The sequence below is a fragment of the Lucilia sericata genome, unplaced genomic scaffold (genome assembly GCF_015586225.1).
Source record: "Lucilia sericata isolate MDLA Ls3-8-SP2 unplaced genomic scaffold, ASM1558622v1 Contig000051F_arrow, whole genome shotgun sequence".
Taxonomy (NCBI): domain Eukaryota; kingdom Metazoa; phylum Arthropoda; class Insecta; order Diptera; family Calliphoridae; genus Lucilia; species Lucilia sericata.
The window spans coordinates 501131-517815 of record NW_023994087.1 but is presented as its reverse complement, the minus strand read 5'-3'; the positions used below and the strand labels follow the sequence as shown (position 1 = coordinate 517815).

The window sequence follows — 16685 nt, the reverse complement described above, 5'->3', positions numbered from 1 at the left end:
GACCAGAGATTATTCTAATAGCTTAAATTATTTTCCAACATTATTTATTTTTTTTTTTTTTGTATTTCGAACAAAAGTTCAAAATACATGGTTTAATTAATTTGTTAAAGTTTAGAAAGATTCCATTTTACGCTCAAATAACTAATAAATAATATGAATAATAGCCACAATTGGTTCCTAAGAAAACAATTCCCAAAAAAGAAGTTGTAAAACAGGCCGTAAAATTTTAAAAATAAAGTTTTGAAAAAAAAGATTAAAAATTAAATTTAAATTTAAAAAGTTAAAAACAATTACATAATTATAAAATATCAAAATAGGTATGCGCTAAAAACTTAAAATATGCTCTAAAGAACTCGAAATATGCCTTAAAAATGCTATTCAAATCAAATAAAGCTAAAAATATGCGTTAACAAATCAATGCCAAAATTAAATTGTTCTGAAACGTGTAAATATGTTATCCATGAGTCCACACGACACACCATAAAAAACATGCAATTGCATATGGGCATTTCCACCGAAAAGTACATTTTTTGTCACATCACGTCACGCTCATTAATTGACAATATCTTAGGACCATTTTTTTATTGCTCGCACCTTTATCCTATGCATAGAGCTATTAGAACTCTACATAAAAATATAAACAAATTAAAAATATGTATATTGTTTCCCTAGATATAAGCAGTTAATTGTGCGTGACGTGATGTGACAAAAGTTGACTTTTCGGTGGAAATGCCCATATTTTATTATTATAACTTTTTGTGCTTAAGAAGAGCTTTAAAGTCTTTTAATCAAATTTGAATGATATTCCATAATAATACAAGTTGAAATTTTGTTTTTGACGACTTTTAGTTTTTGAGTCACGGTGAACTTTTACGAAATTTTTTAGCGATCGGTGTATAATTGTTCCTAGCCTTCTTTAAGGGTTCCTTAACTAAAAAAGTTTATCATTACTAAATCGCATTAACATCTACATATGTATATCAGATTATTAAATCCGAAATAAACGCATTACTGACTATTTATTATAGCAACTATTTCCAAAACAGAGCTTCCTTGTATAGACCATATTATTGGCAAATATGACAGACTATGTTTTTGTACTTGTTTAGTTTTTTTAACATTTCTGTTCAACTATTTAAAGTTAAAGACTTTTCCTTTTTTTGTAGAGCAATATTTGCCCAATTATTAAAGCACTGCAGAATTTATGAACTTTAAAATATTGGAGTAATGTGTTACAGATTTTTTACTTTTAATAATTAAGTAGAGCAACCACTTACCAGTTTTAAAAATTTGTGAATGTCCATTGAAAAAAATGCACTTGTTCGACATAACGCTTACAAACTTTTAAAAATGGCTTCAATTAAAGCGAATGAAACATCGTTGGCATGGAACACAGAAAATTGTGTTTATCCTTTTGAGATGCATGATTACATGGACAACGTTCGCACATATTTATATTATAAAATACAACGTTCATAAAAAAATTGTATAACACTTTCATTTCTTTATGATACACAACACAATGACAATTTAAATGCAAATTTACAAGAATTTTTTAATATAAAAATATTAAGCACTGTTTAAGTTTAAAATTAATTTTCCCACCAAAAAGTATTTTTGCACTTGTATTTTTTTCCGTGAAAGTTTCATTTCTGACATTTTCTTTTAAATTATTTTCGTAGAAATGGCATCTCTAATTAGAGTGTGAACCCAAAGTTGTATAACAGTAATATTGACGCCGTCATTAAAATTTTTTCGTTGACTTGGAATTAATTGCTTGTGAAAAGATAAATTTAATTATTTTTTCTTTAATTTAAATTTCAATTTTGTTGTTCTTTGTCGGTTTATGATAGTTGCAGCAAATAAGAATAGAAATATATGATACACTTTAAGAAAATAAAGAATAAGTTTCGTTTAATTTATATGTAATTATAAATGAAAATATTAGAGAAAAACACAAGTGCAAAAATTCAATCCAGTTAGAGGCGTACGTGATATAAACAAGATACACTATGGTGGATACCAAATGCAATTTTCTAAATAGTAAATATAAAAAGTCAGAATGTAATGCATCCAATACGGATGTTACCAATGAGGACGAAAGTTTACTTAGACAACCACTTCGCACATCATGTGCAGGTTTTTGGGAAGCGAAAAAGGCTTACGAAAACGGTACAGATGAGGTAAGCAGACAAAGTATACCATAATTAAATTGTACATATAATTCAAATGCATGCAGACAATCTGCATTGGGCCTATTACATTTTTTAACAACCTAGTGAAGAAAATGGAAATGATTTAAATGTTTATTAAAATTCCAGGTACGACGTCTGTTAATACAAGAATGCTCTCTCATCTACGAGTGCAATATGTGTCGCAATATGTTTCGTAGTTTGGCAAATTTTATTAGTCACAAACGCAGCTATTGCAAAATGACTTCGCAAGATAATTTCCACTCCTTTGCGGTAAGTTTTTTAATATATTTTTGTATGTAAATGCCCTATATGTAAAAGTCTGTGAACAGTATGTTGTTGCATATTGTCGGCTATCTTTCTTTAAACGAGTTGGGATTTTAAAGGGACTAAAAGTTCGAACTAATTATACAAAATTTCCAAAATGACTACCTACAACAAATAGAATAACAATTTATTATAGGTATTCTACTTTTTTATAAGATTTTTATATGCTATTTATAATGATAACGATACATTTTTAAGAGAGCTTTAATTTTCAAATAAAACATTTCTAACCGATTATTGGTTACGATTTATAGAGGGATATACTCTATATAATATAAACATTTTATTGATATTATAAATAGACAAGGGCGATAATCACTCAAAACTAAATATTTCATCATACATAAATCACATTTTAACTTTAAAACTGCGATTACCTTGTTGATAAGAATTGTTAAAAAAAACTATACTTAAATTTAAATACATAAACCATATATGTATGTAATTTTATACAAATGCTATATAATTAAAATTTATTGTTAAATATACACAATTTTCTTTTAGGATCGTAATTCTAGTGTACTCATTCAAACAGTGGAACGTTCGGAACCATGGCTAGTTAAAAGCCGCAGCACAGGTTCATCACCTATTCCAAGCCCTAAAACTTCAAATCGTGATTTGAGTACAGTAATTGAACGTTTGAAGCGAGTAGAGGTCTCTCCGGAATGCAGTAAAAATAACACTTTATCAATGGAACACATAATGAATCCGTTATCGCCAGAGCCTAAAGCTCCCGATCCTGTCTTAGAACTGGAACGTGTATCATCAACTGCTCACGCAGTATATCAGACTTTAAAAATGCAAAATGATTCTGATAGTATAAAAACAGAATTAGATGAAGTACACAACCTTTTATCAAATCAAAAAACTATGCTCGGCCCCGATGGCAAAGTAATAATTAGTCCAACTTTAATAACTTATACTGCAACAAGTGAAAATGACAGCAATGGACTAAATGAACTCAATTACGAAGTCACTACAATATTGGGAGGTATTTCTTGCGAAATATGTAATATGACCTTTCAGACAGAGAAGACACTAAAAATGCACGTCCAAAAGAAGCATACATCGTCAACTTATGTATTTCAGTGTCCAACATGCTCAATGACATTTTTGCAACCTGCTGCTGTTATACGTCATTTGGCCAATGAACACAAGTAAGTACATATTGATTAGTTTAAATATAATAATGTACTTGCCTGATATGACATTATTTAAAATTCATCAAAATTGATATTTCGTTAAATTTTGTCCAGAGGAGTAACGTTTCGCCGTACTTGTGAATTTCTGTGAAAATAATAAATTTTTAATTATAACATTTGTCTTTTTTCATTTTTTTTTTAAATTTTCTGTCTGGTGATTCGATTTTTATTTATAACATTTGTCTTTTTCCAATTTAGATTTGTAATTTTCTATCTGGTAATTCGATCCGATTCACCAACTAGTTTTCAAATTCACAAACCTCAGGGTGTATACATTTTTAAAATTTTTTACGAATATAGCTTTAATTTTTCTACCAAATCGGGCTACGGGAACGGCTTGAAAATTCAGTAACAAGTTTAATAAAAGCTAGTAAGAAATAAAAATCAGTGTAAAAACACCTTATGACCATAATCTAGGTGTTTTATATTTTTTTTTTATAAAAATTTTACATATCGTCACCTAAAACGCAAACGGCCCTATCTAACATTTTTAAAATTTTACAGGAGAAGCAAAAAACTATTGAAATTGAAAAGTTTGTTTCTATCAACGCGATTTATTTGTAGTAAATAAAAAAATTATTTAATAGTATTGTATTGTTGTATTGTTGTTGCTGGGGTTGACAGCCCTTGGCCGAATAATTCGGGTCATTCCGGTACGTAGAACCGGCTGTCGGGGAATAAAACCTATCAGTTGTTATGATAGTTGACAATGGCGTATAAAAAAATGGATAAATTGGACTTTTTACGTTTAATATTTAAATGTGTTTGTAGATAGGGCCTTTTGTTTTTTGTGGACATTTGTTTTGATGCAATACGTTATAATCAACAATAAAATCGATTTTGAATTTTTGGTTAGTTAGGGCCGTTTGCGTTTCAGGTGACGATATAATCATAATTTTCGTTCCCTGGTCTAAATACATAGTTAATTTTTGGTTGTAGATTCCACATATCTTTATTATAAATAGTATTTTGGCAAAATTATTAGTATTTATTAAATACTAATAATTTTGGCATTTTATCAGAGATGGGGGTAGTGCACTAATTTTTAACTATCACTAATAATTAGTGAAAGTTCAAAATTATTCACTACTTTTACTTAAGTTTAGTGATGAATTGAAAAATATAAGCCTCACTCAATAATAGTGATAGTGACATTTAAAATTTTTAACTAAAAATATTTTCAAAATAGTTAAAATATTTGTTTTTACAGCCTAGTGAAATAATTTTTTCTACACTAATTTATTAGTTCAAAAAATATTCCTGCACTATTTTTTTTCTACGGAGAAATGTTTTACTCAATTGAAAGTTTAAGTTAATAGGTCAGTCTAGAAATGGTTTAAGTCAACCAAGAACTCATTGGACGAATATTAATAATGAATAAAACTTTCATTATTTACAAAATTTCCAAGCTATTGCTTAAAAACATCCAGTAACCACATCATTTTTGCATAGCCAGTTGCTATGTATTTTCTGTTTTAATAGGTGTATCTTATTGTCTTACAAATTCCTTAATTTTCATTTAAAAAAAATTAGTGCAAAAAAAATTATTGCAGCCTTTGTTAGTGACTCTTCAAATTTTTAACTATTAGTGAAAAATATATTTTTTGAAATAATTTTTAGTGCTAGTGAAATATTGATTTAACTAAAAAAATAGTGCATTACCCCCATCTCGGCATTTTATGAATACATATTAGTAATATTTAATTAATATTTTAAATACATTTTAATATTAAGAGAATAAAAAGTTAGATTGTGTAATATTTAAATAACGTTAAAAATTTTGTTTATCGGAGACGACAAATTTTTCATGAGATTTAATTGTCTTTTACTTTTATGAAGATTGCATACTAATTTCGATCATTTAGCATGGATTTATAATTTTTAATTCTGCAACGATGCATAGTGTTTTACTAGAATACACTGAAATAACAATTATCAATAAATTCATGATAGAATAATTAGGTTTCTTTTATTGTTTGTAGGAAACCGATGCGAAGAATACGCAAAATGCGCGATACTATTCTTAAGAAACGAATTCAAATTGGAGATGTTCAAGTGAAAGGACCAAGTCGTGAAGTAAAACGTCTTAAGATGAATAATACCGAAGACAACGATGTGTCTAATTCACTAGATCAACAAAATGGAAAATCTGTCACATCATGTTTGTATTGTTTGAAGAAATTCGAGAGAAGAGCTGCTTTGACAACTCATCTTTCAAACTGTTCAGCACGGAAGACATCATTAAACAAGACAGAAATGTCAAAGAAACTAAATACTTTAGATTTACAAATCAATGAAGAAAAACTACAAAAAGAAATCTCAAATCAAATTTTAGAATCTAATAATCAAAATGATAAAACCGTGAGTGGAGAACAAACCGAAGCTAAAGTTAACATTAAGCAAGAGCCTCAAGAAAATGAAAACTCGGGAGTCAATGCAACAAATATAAATGAATTATTTCAAAATTTGGAAAATCAAACATTTGGCAATGGTCTACGTACTGTTTCTTTGGAAAAGTTGGAAATACTGGTAGACGCGAAAGGTATCGATAACACAAATCCAGGAGAATGTAATAATGGTTCTTACCAAGTCCTTTGCTCTTACGGCGAACAAAATAATGAAAAATCAGTGAAGAGAAATAAAGCTATCAATAGTGGAAATGGTATAAAAAAAGAGAAGACAAAACGTTTTCGCATTATATCTGCTTCAAAGCAATTAACTTGTCGTTGCAAAATATGCAATAAACAATTTAATGCCCTGAGTAATCTTAGACGACACATCTCAATGTTTCACTATAGATCGAGGAGATTTGGCTGCAGTTTATGCGATTATCGTGCCTTTAGACGTTATGATATAGTAAATCACTTGACGTTTGTTCATAAAATGACGGAAGAGCGCGAAACTATGGCTGTGGAGTATGTAACGGTCCATGAAATAAAATATTCAAAAGACGATGTTGAGGGTGATATTGTCGTAGTTAGTGATGAGGCTACTGCATCTGAGCAGAATAAAATACAAGAGCAAGGACAAGTAGTAGTCCACGAAAATGCCCTAAGGACATACGTAAAGCGGGAAAAACGTAAGAACGTACTTTTACAGCCAAACAAAGTCCTAGAACATCCAAACAAAGTAGATTCCATTGTAACCAAAGATGTGTCTCACGTAAAAGTAATTCGTAGAAAAATGAAAAAATCTCTAGACCAACAAGTTGAGGGTAAAAAGAGACCAATTCGAAATCGCATAAAAACTGTCAACAAGGACTTTGTATATGATCTCCTCACAGTCAAAGAAGAACCTAAGCAATCGTCACGTGTAGCTTTCAAGCGTCGTAATACGATGTTTACCGATCAAAACAACACAGCAAATGTTCATCTTACACCACCCTCCATAAAACTAACACCATACAGATTGAGAACTGAGCCTTTAATACCGTTAGATAAAAGTGCTGTAAAGGGCGTTGCATCTAATGTTTGTCGTAATGTAATCCATGAGGGCCTAGCTGCTTCTTCAACATTGCCCGAATTGCCTGCTGAGCGACCACAAATGCGACCTCGTCTGATATCATCTTCACGTAATGACTCCAGTACTGTACCCATTATTGAAACAACTGAACTGGAGGCCGCTCGTTTAAAATCGACACTCTTTGATGACTCCTTTTTAGAAAAGTTTGCAAAGAAATCAAATCCCTCGTTTAAAATGAAGCCATTGTTGGCACTACAACATAGTCCACTCAATTCCATACTTCAAAAGTTCGATGCAACTCAACAAAATATTCTGCAGAGAACAGATAATAATAATTTCTTTAAGCCGCCGGAAAAGACCAACAGCACTCCACCAAATTTCACTCTATGTTCACTTCAACAAACAACTCTGAAAGAAATGGATATAACACCAAATGGAAAACAAGTTATGGAAAGATCTTCGCCGCCCGCCACTCCCAAAAAACGTATTACTCTAATGCAACGTCTTGCAGAAAACAGAGCCAAACGAAGAGACAGTGTCATTCGTACCGCTTTAGAAAATTAATTTTAAGTTTCTTAGGTAAGCCAATAAATAAGTGACATTCTGGGTTTCTTAAACATTTTATTTAATTCCATTAACAAATATACATAACCGTTCGATACAATTTCCAATACAAGAAATCTGTACATATAAAAGGTCCTTCAAGTACTTATTAAATATGTATTCATCACTGAACGTCTTTCTGTTGTATTATTTTAAAAATAGTATTTTCATTAAGCTACATTAAAAACCTTTAGGGGTTTTTCCAAAATTAATACCATAGCTAATGTACTGCTATGGATAGTTTTCTAATTTAAAATAATAAAATTACAAAAGTAAATTTATAACAAAGAACGTTCGAATTTGTCATAAATAAAATTTCGAACGTTTTGTTTACACATACAATTATTTGTATACAATTTTAAATCGAAAACATACGACTTCGCTCTGAAACCAAAGATAAAATTTTAAAAGTTTGTTCAGAATTTTATTGAAAGTAAAAGTAGTGAATTAATTATATTTATCTATATGAATGTGCATAAGTACATAAAACTAAGTTATTTGTGCAACTATAATTTATTCAAACCAATTTTGCATTCCTAACTGAAGTTGGCGTACATTGTACGAAATACTTCATGATTTTGCAAATCAAAAGTAATGTGTAAAAGGACTTTTTTAATATGTACGAATTTATAATCTTTATCGGTGGAAAATGTATTTAAAAAATTATTGTGATTGATTCAATATATATTACATATACAGTGTCTCTCATAAGTATTCGAATTTAGGTAAACTATGAAAAGAAACCAAATTAAATAATATATTTTGTGTGCAAAAAAAATAAATTAATTTGTTATATTGTCTAGATAGTCCTAAGTTTTGATATCACGCCCCTTAAAACTTGAAAACTTTACATTTACTTAAATTAGTTGTGCTTTTTTTAAAAAAAGTCCATGAAACTACTTCACAAAAGTATGCGAATTTTTCCCGTATTTCATATTTGATCATATTATACGATACACAAATTTTAGAATCGCATGGTTTTATGCTTAATATTGTTTTGAGGGGTTACTATCAACCGCATGGATATATTTTTGACCCATTTGGTCCACAATTTTGGGGGATTTGTACCCTCTTTTCATGTAATATCATTAAAATGGCGATTTTTGGCTATATTTGTATGTTTCTCACCCTTTTTCCAGAGATAAAACCAAAATTTAATATTGGATTTTAATAGAACCCATAGGGTATCTAAAAATAATATTTTTTGTTATAAGGATCTGTACTTAAACGTTCCAAGATGTATTTTTGGTATCGTTTTTCAGTTTCTAATTGAATTATCTGGATCATAAGTCCCTTTTCGTACCTCTAGGGACGATATTTTCCGACAAAGTTGTCTAGTGTATATTCATGTACATATTGGCACTAATGTAATTTAAATTTTCAATATTTTATAGCGGTATACAACCCCAAAACATGCCTTAACAAAACGTCATCCTATATAGTAGATTTCAGTTTTTACTACTCGTAACTTTCACGCTTATGTAGCCCGTTACAATAACACTGTAAGTCCTAAATTTTGGTTTTAATTTGATCATAGTAAATAATATTTAAACACATATCACACATTTTTGATGTGATCATAATGATATCGTGCCATGCAGCATGGAGGCCATTGGTATATAAAAATAATGATTTTACTATTTTGAATGGTGCTTCTTCGAGGCATGTTTTGGAGTTGTACACTTCCACAACACATTGAAAACTTAAAATGTATAAAAGCTGATATCTAAAAGAATATATACCAGAAAACTTTCCCCGAAAATAGTTGATCGTAGTATTATAAAAATGGACTTAAGTTCCAATATATTGAATTAGCGACAGAAGAATGATCCGAATAATTTATCTTGGAACGTTTAAATACAGATTCTTGTAACAAAAAATATTATTTTTAGATACCCCAAAGGGTCTTTTAAGTCCCAATATCAAATTTTTGTTTTATATCTGGAAAAAAGGAGAAAAATTTGCAATTATGGCCAAAAATCGCCATTTTAATGATATTACATGAAAAGAGGGTACAAATTCCCCAAAATTGTGGACCAAATGGGCCAAAAATCTATCCTTTCCGTGGATAGTAACCCCTTAAAACAATATTACGCATAAAAACCATTCAATTCTAAAATTTGTGTTTCGTATAATATGATGAAATATGATATACAGGAAAAATTCGTATACTTTTGTGAGGCAATTTCATGGACTTTTTTTAAAAAAGCACAATTAATTTAAGTCAATGCAAATTTTTCAAGTTTTAAAAAGCGTGATATCAAACATAAGGACTATCTAGACAATATAACAAATTAATTTATTTATTTTGCACACAAAATATATTATTAAATTTGGTTTCTTTTTATAGTTTACCCAAATTCGAATAATTATGAGAGACACTGTACATATTTAGTTACGCTCTACCATTTTATTATAAAAATATAACTTAAAAAGTAAATAAAAATAAGAATACAAATATTTAAGAAAACAAATTTAGCTTTTCAGCCTATTAACTGCTAAACGATATTGAATTTCAAGAAAAAAGTAGTACACGTTAAAAAAACTAATTAATATATTATTCACAATAATATGCATATGTATAAAAAATGTACTAATGTTTGAATGTTTTTTATAAGTTGTCAGACATGCTTTCGAGAAGTTCCTTTCTATCAGCAAAATCGGTCCACAAATAACGGAAATATAAGCAAAAATCCGACAAAGTATTAGAAAATTTTGTGAAAAAAAAAATACTTTTTTTGCAGACAGAAGAAATAAAACAACAACAACATGCAGGTTTATATGGTATATGTTGTACTTACACTAAGTTTGCTTGTTTTTAAAAACTAAAAAGTATTAAAGAATTAACTTTGGAGAAGGGTACATAAGATTCGACACATACGAATTATTATTTTTCAAAATAATTCACAGAAAAAACTAATACATAACTGTAATGAATTTTGTAATAAATAGTATGAATCGAACATGACTTTTTTTTTCCCAAACCATTTTCATTCAGAATATTAATAGTTCATAAAATGTATGAATTTGTACATGACGAAAAGTTTTTGAGTTTTTACTTATTTTCTTTGATATTCATTAAAAATAGCAATAAATGTCCCTTACCTATTAATTTGTTACCATATTATTTAGATAATAATCATATATGTATTAGCTAAATTTTTATGATAAATAAATAAAAATCTTGAAAAACAAAATCTGAAATAAAAAACCTCAGTAAACATAGTTAAACATCCATTCTTAATGAAATTCTGCAAATTACCCGCACATTTCATCGTTTTCAAACTAAAATTCATAAAGAAATAAAAGATTTTCCAAAGAAAATTTCCAAAATTTTTTAACAAATAGAAAAATATAAAATAAATTTTAAGTCAAGGCTTCTAAATTATGTTTGAAAAAATAAAGATTAAAAAAAATTCATACAATGTAGGAATTTAAAGGGCCCATACACAACACCAGCATGCTGGCACAATAATTTGATTGTGCTTTCTTGCTCGAACCATATATGACACCAGCATGCTTGTACAATATTTATTTTTTCAGAAGTTTTCTGTTGTAAAGGTCGTTGCGAATAATACAAATATTACAAAGAACTGACCTATTTTGTTTACCGCAAGCATGAACTTGTAGGCATAAAACAATTATCCCCAAAATATTTTTCTCTTGGAATTCATAGACAAACTATGATTATTGCTCAAAAAATTGTATTTGTATGATCAAATTTCCCCATACACAGTACAAGCATGCTGGCACAATCACATAAATATCAAATTAATTTTGATATCACACAATCAGATGGCACAATAGAGTTTTATATACTAAACTTGATTTAGATATAAAGTTTTAAACAATTCTGAATGTCAACTATAAATTTATCGGAATACAGTGGACGTCCACTAGTACGAATTATATAGTGTCAGGCCCTTTCGTAATACCGAAAAATTCGTATTATTGAACAACACATTTTGTATGTTTAAATTCAAATAATACACATAAAATATTGGATTATATTTATTTTTGTTTTATTTTTCATGAAAAATTACATAAAGGAACAAAATATAATAAATGTGTATTATTTTAAATAAATTTCTTGTACATAAACAGGCATAAAAGGGACATATTTACGTATATGAATTGTTAATTTTGAAAGTATCGTGAGTCCAATGGTTGAAATGAGATATATGTAGAAGGTTTTAAATTTTAATGTTTTTAAAAAGATGTGTGCCAAAGACAATTTGCAATTTACATATGTGCTCTAAAATATATTAAAATGTTCAGATTACATAAAGCTTTTATTAGAAACTTGAATGGAATATACCACAATTCTCTAATTTATAATTTTCTCTTAAAAATTAGAATAGTTATCCTTAAACCCATTGTTTAGAATGTGGAGTCACACTACTTTCAAAATTAACAGTTCATACATACATATGTATATAAATATCATTTTACTTATTAAAAAATCCATCATTTAACATCGATTTGTTTTTTTCAATAACAGCGCTTTTGAGGCTTCAATACTGTTCTCAGCAGAGTTATTGTCGGGAACTAATAAAATACTTTCCTCATTGGCGTTATCATCCAATTTAATTTCTTCTCTTGGATCATCAAAATTCCAATAAAATAAATTAATAACACTAAATAATTGTTGATTTGTAAATAAACATGCAGTAAATTGTGTGTATAGGATTTTTAAAAATACAAAACACTTGTAATAAATACAAAAAAACTTCAAAATTACTGAGCTTAAGGTGAATGTTACCGAAATAATAAAATAAAAACATAATAAAAATATGTAAATAAAACCAAAATTCCCATAAAAAATGCGTTATTCGTACTATCGAACAGAAAAATTGTGACTTTATTCGTACTATAGAGTAGACAATGCAACAATTTTGCCATTCGTATTATTGGATATTCGTAATAAAGAGTATACGTACTATTGGACGTCCACTGTATATCCTCTTTCAACGTGACGAACGTGACATTTAAAAGTCTATGAAAGGAAATCGAAAATTTTACTTTTACGGATCTTTGCTTTTTATATTTGTATGTTTTAAGATAACAATTATTCCAACAAATAATTTCCGATAAAAGTCAATTTAAATATAAGCCTTTAAAATAATAAAAACTAGTAAAACAAAAAAAATATGCCTGAAATATTATTGTAACTTTCGATTCCGATTTCTCATCATAGTGGTTAAGAAGAGCTTTGGTTTCTTTAATTTAATAAAATTTGAATCTTTTTCTATAATAATACAAGTTAAATTTTCATTTTTGCCTGACATACTGACATAACTGAAAATTAGAGTTCTTTGAACTGAGTACAAAAGAAAATAGAAGCCGCTCTAAAGTATTTAGAACAATTTTAGTTTTAAACGTCAAAACTAAAACTCATAGAATCAGTTTCTGATTTATTTATGAAATATAAAACATTCAAAGCTGTTTTCTCGAAACGATACTTTTTGAGTTATGACAGTATTGAAGTAAATGAAATTAACGTATGTTAAGACTATGATGCAGCCATTACCATGTAATTGTTATATTATGTGTTAAGAACAAATTTTAAAAAAATATAGGTACCTAAGCTAAAATCGATTTAATTTTCTTCCTGAATTTTTCTATTTGCTATAAAATATAGGGTGATCGGCCCTGAATTTTAGTGTATGTGTAATACGTATCTGCAAGATGTTCATAAATGTGGCTATATAACCTACTTACAGATAAAGGTTATGTGTAAAAAGTACATAATATTTATCATTGTATGTACTATGATGTTTATGTACAACCAAAATGACAAACCTTATTCAGGCAAATGCTCACCCGCACTCATCCATACAGATAAAAAATGATTCAATGTATGAATTGCGGTCAAAGTCGTGTTAAAAAAAAAACAAACGAGATAACAACTGTTTTTAACGTTATTGTCTCATAAGAGTGCAGAAAAGCTTTAAATGAAAACTTTCTTTTGAAAAGCTTATGTAAAAAGCTCAGAAAATAGAGGACACTCGAAATAAACGTTTGAATGAACCATTTAACGGTGTTTATGATTCTATAATTATTTTAATTTCCGTTTGATACTGATTTGTCCAATAACGTTTCATATTTTGTTAACATTTTGTTATATTAAGCCAAATTAAAAAAGTTTGCCTTAATACACACATTATTTCTTAAAAATAATATTAAAATTATTTTTCTAAAGAGTTTAAAACTTTTATCCGTACACAAGTTGTCAGTCTCTTTTTACTATCTATCTCTCTCTAGCTCTCTTATTGTTTCTTTGGCATACAATATTACAAAACGATGTATGTATGTAGGTCCTATTTCTGTTTGTAAGAAAGTCTGTAGAAACATAAAATTTTTTGTGTGTGTATGTCTGTAGGTATGTATGTATGATGTGTATCTGAGGTTGTTTTGAGCCAACATATGTTTTCGGGTCGTTGCCGCTAAAGCTGAGCAGTTAACGTATGTAAGATAGACACATGTTGTATGTTCGACCTAGTCAAGACAACAAAAACATACAAATTATTGAATTGAAGGACGCCAAATATGTCTGTTGTTGTCAGTTATGCAAGGATTACAAATACTTATTCAAACTTACATATATGTATGAATTGCTGAAATACAAGCACTTTCTTACACACAAATAATATGTACATATGTTTGTATGTATGTATATGAGTTTTACAATTTTTTTCTTGTACATGTGAGGACTTTATAAGCGAATTGACTGACAGACTAATGATGACAAGTTTTTATAAGAAGGATATACCACTTAATAAGAAAATTGCAAAATTAATTTCTCCTTGAAAATAAGCTGTTAAGAAATTTAATAAATATTAAGTTTTTAAACCATTAATTTTATATTCAAGATGTTGAGTTGAATCTGAAGTGAGATTCATTAGGATAACTTCTCCTCGTTTTGGAAAACATATTAAAGCTTTTTGCTAATTCTGCCAACGCTGAATTTAACATCTCAGTAACTGCGAGTAGGAGTATTAAGAATCTCTTGTGAGGTTTGTCAGACAATCACTTTTACAGTATCCATCAGTTGAATCTCGGCCGTTAACTTAAACTGAGGTGTGCGTAAGAGTAAGGCAAAAAAAAAAAAAAAAATATTGCAAATCTAATGATAAAAATTTCCTCAAATATCTAAGTGAAAAAAATGAATCATAAAATGAAGTTTTTGCTCGTTTAAAACTTGAGAATCCCTAAAATACATCATATAAATTGTAAAATTAAAAATAAAAGAAACAAATCTACAATACACAAAAACAAATTCTTTTGTGTATTCCTTAATTTATATGCAAAAAAGAAAAATATATATTCAATCTATTATTTTTTATTGTTATATAGCAGAGAAACAATAGATGGAATTCAATTGAAAGTTATTTCGACTCGCCACAAAAGGCTTCACTTCACTCGATACTCTACAACTACCCCGAAATTTATAACGTTAAAATATAATGATAAATAAAAAAAGAAAAATTACATACATATTTGTTCCTACATACATATATGTATATGTGTATGAGATATCTATATTTGTATACAGCTATACATAACAGATTTATGTATATATCGAAGACAACAAGCACTCATCATATCTCATTTTATTTATTATTACTATCTTTGTAGTAGTTGTTTACGAAGTTGTTTTAACAAATTGCAAAATCTTCAAGAAATTAAAATATATACATGACATACATACATACAAACAAACATACATACATACATACATACATACATACATACATACATGCATACATTCATACATACATACATACATACATACATACATACATACATACATACATACATACATACATACATACATACATACATACATACATACATACATACATACATACATACATACATACATACATACATACATACATACATACATACATACATACATACATACATACATACATACATACATACATACATACATACATACATACATACATACATACATACATACATACATACATACATACATACATACATACATACATACATACATACATACATACATACATACATACATACATACATACATACATACATACATTTTATTATTTGACAGTTTTCAGATATAGTCTTGCTTTGGTGGGCTTTTTTTATACCCACCCCAACAGTGTTTCTAAGTCAGTATTCATTAAAACAAAGACCGACCGACAAAACAAACACATAAACGAACCAACCATGCCCATAACAGACTCTCATCACTTTATCAATAACCTCACTTACCATCAATGTCACCTCAATAGAAAACATTCATGTATGTACGTACCCTCACAAATCATCTATCATTACAAAGAAGGACAAACATAAACAGAAGGCAATTTCAGTAAGCTCACAACACAATATCACACTCATATCTTCATACATATATACGTATGTATGTTTGTATGTTTTTTTAAAGTGTTACACACACACTCCTTAAGCGTCGAACAAATTGAAATTATATTTTTAAAATAAATATATTCACTAATTGTTTTCTATTTAAAGAAAGTTATCATTTCTATTCTTATGAATAAGAACTAATAAGTGATCTCGTAGTAACATACATTTTCATTTACTTTGATCCTGATATAAAACTACAAAAATTTGTTATTTAATAAAAAACAAGGAGATCTAAGAAAAGCAGTCATTATGTTCTCCATGTGTTCCAAAGTTAAACCCCATAATTCTATGAATTTACAACAACATCAGCAAACAACGGGTAAGTACGAGTAAAGTTTAAAATTAATGGAGCGTCGTTTGCTTCCACCCACATATACATTAGGGTCATAACTTTTAAATAATTTCTAAAAATTTCAAAGCCGCCCTGTCCATTTCACATAGAGTACGCAAACAAATTATATCACTTTTTCACGAGCGTTAAAAAAGT

At 28.5% G+C, this 16685-nt stretch overlaps 1 protein-coding gene across 8 annotated transcripts in view; it reads left to right on the top strand.

Moving 5' to 3' along the window:
• Positions 1-1741: 1741 nt before the first annotated feature.
• Positions 1742-16685, top strand: part of LOC119615961 (zinc finger protein 800-like) — a 34053-nt gene continuing 19109 nt past the window's right edge. Inside the window, exons 1-5 of one of the 8 annotated variants that reach the window (XM_037972021.1) lie at positions 1742-2183; positions 2322-2465; positions 3024-3676; positions 5704-7762; positions 12288-12304. In XM_037972021.1, coding sequence (XP_037827949.1) covers positions 2013-2183; positions 2322-2465; positions 3024-3676; positions 5704-7747 — 3012 coding nt within the window. In that variant the 5' untranslated portion in view covers positions 1742-2012 and the 3' untranslated portion in view covers positions 7748-7762; positions 12288-12304. Of the gene's footprint in view, positions 2184-2321; positions 2466-3023; positions 3677-5703; positions 7763-10404; positions 11751-12287; positions 12305-14824; positions 14879-14905; positions 15019-16303; positions 16518-16685 lie in introns of those variants that run through there. The other 7 variants (XM_037972020.1, XM_037972019.1, XM_037972022.1 and 4 more) reach the window with 7 other exon arrangements.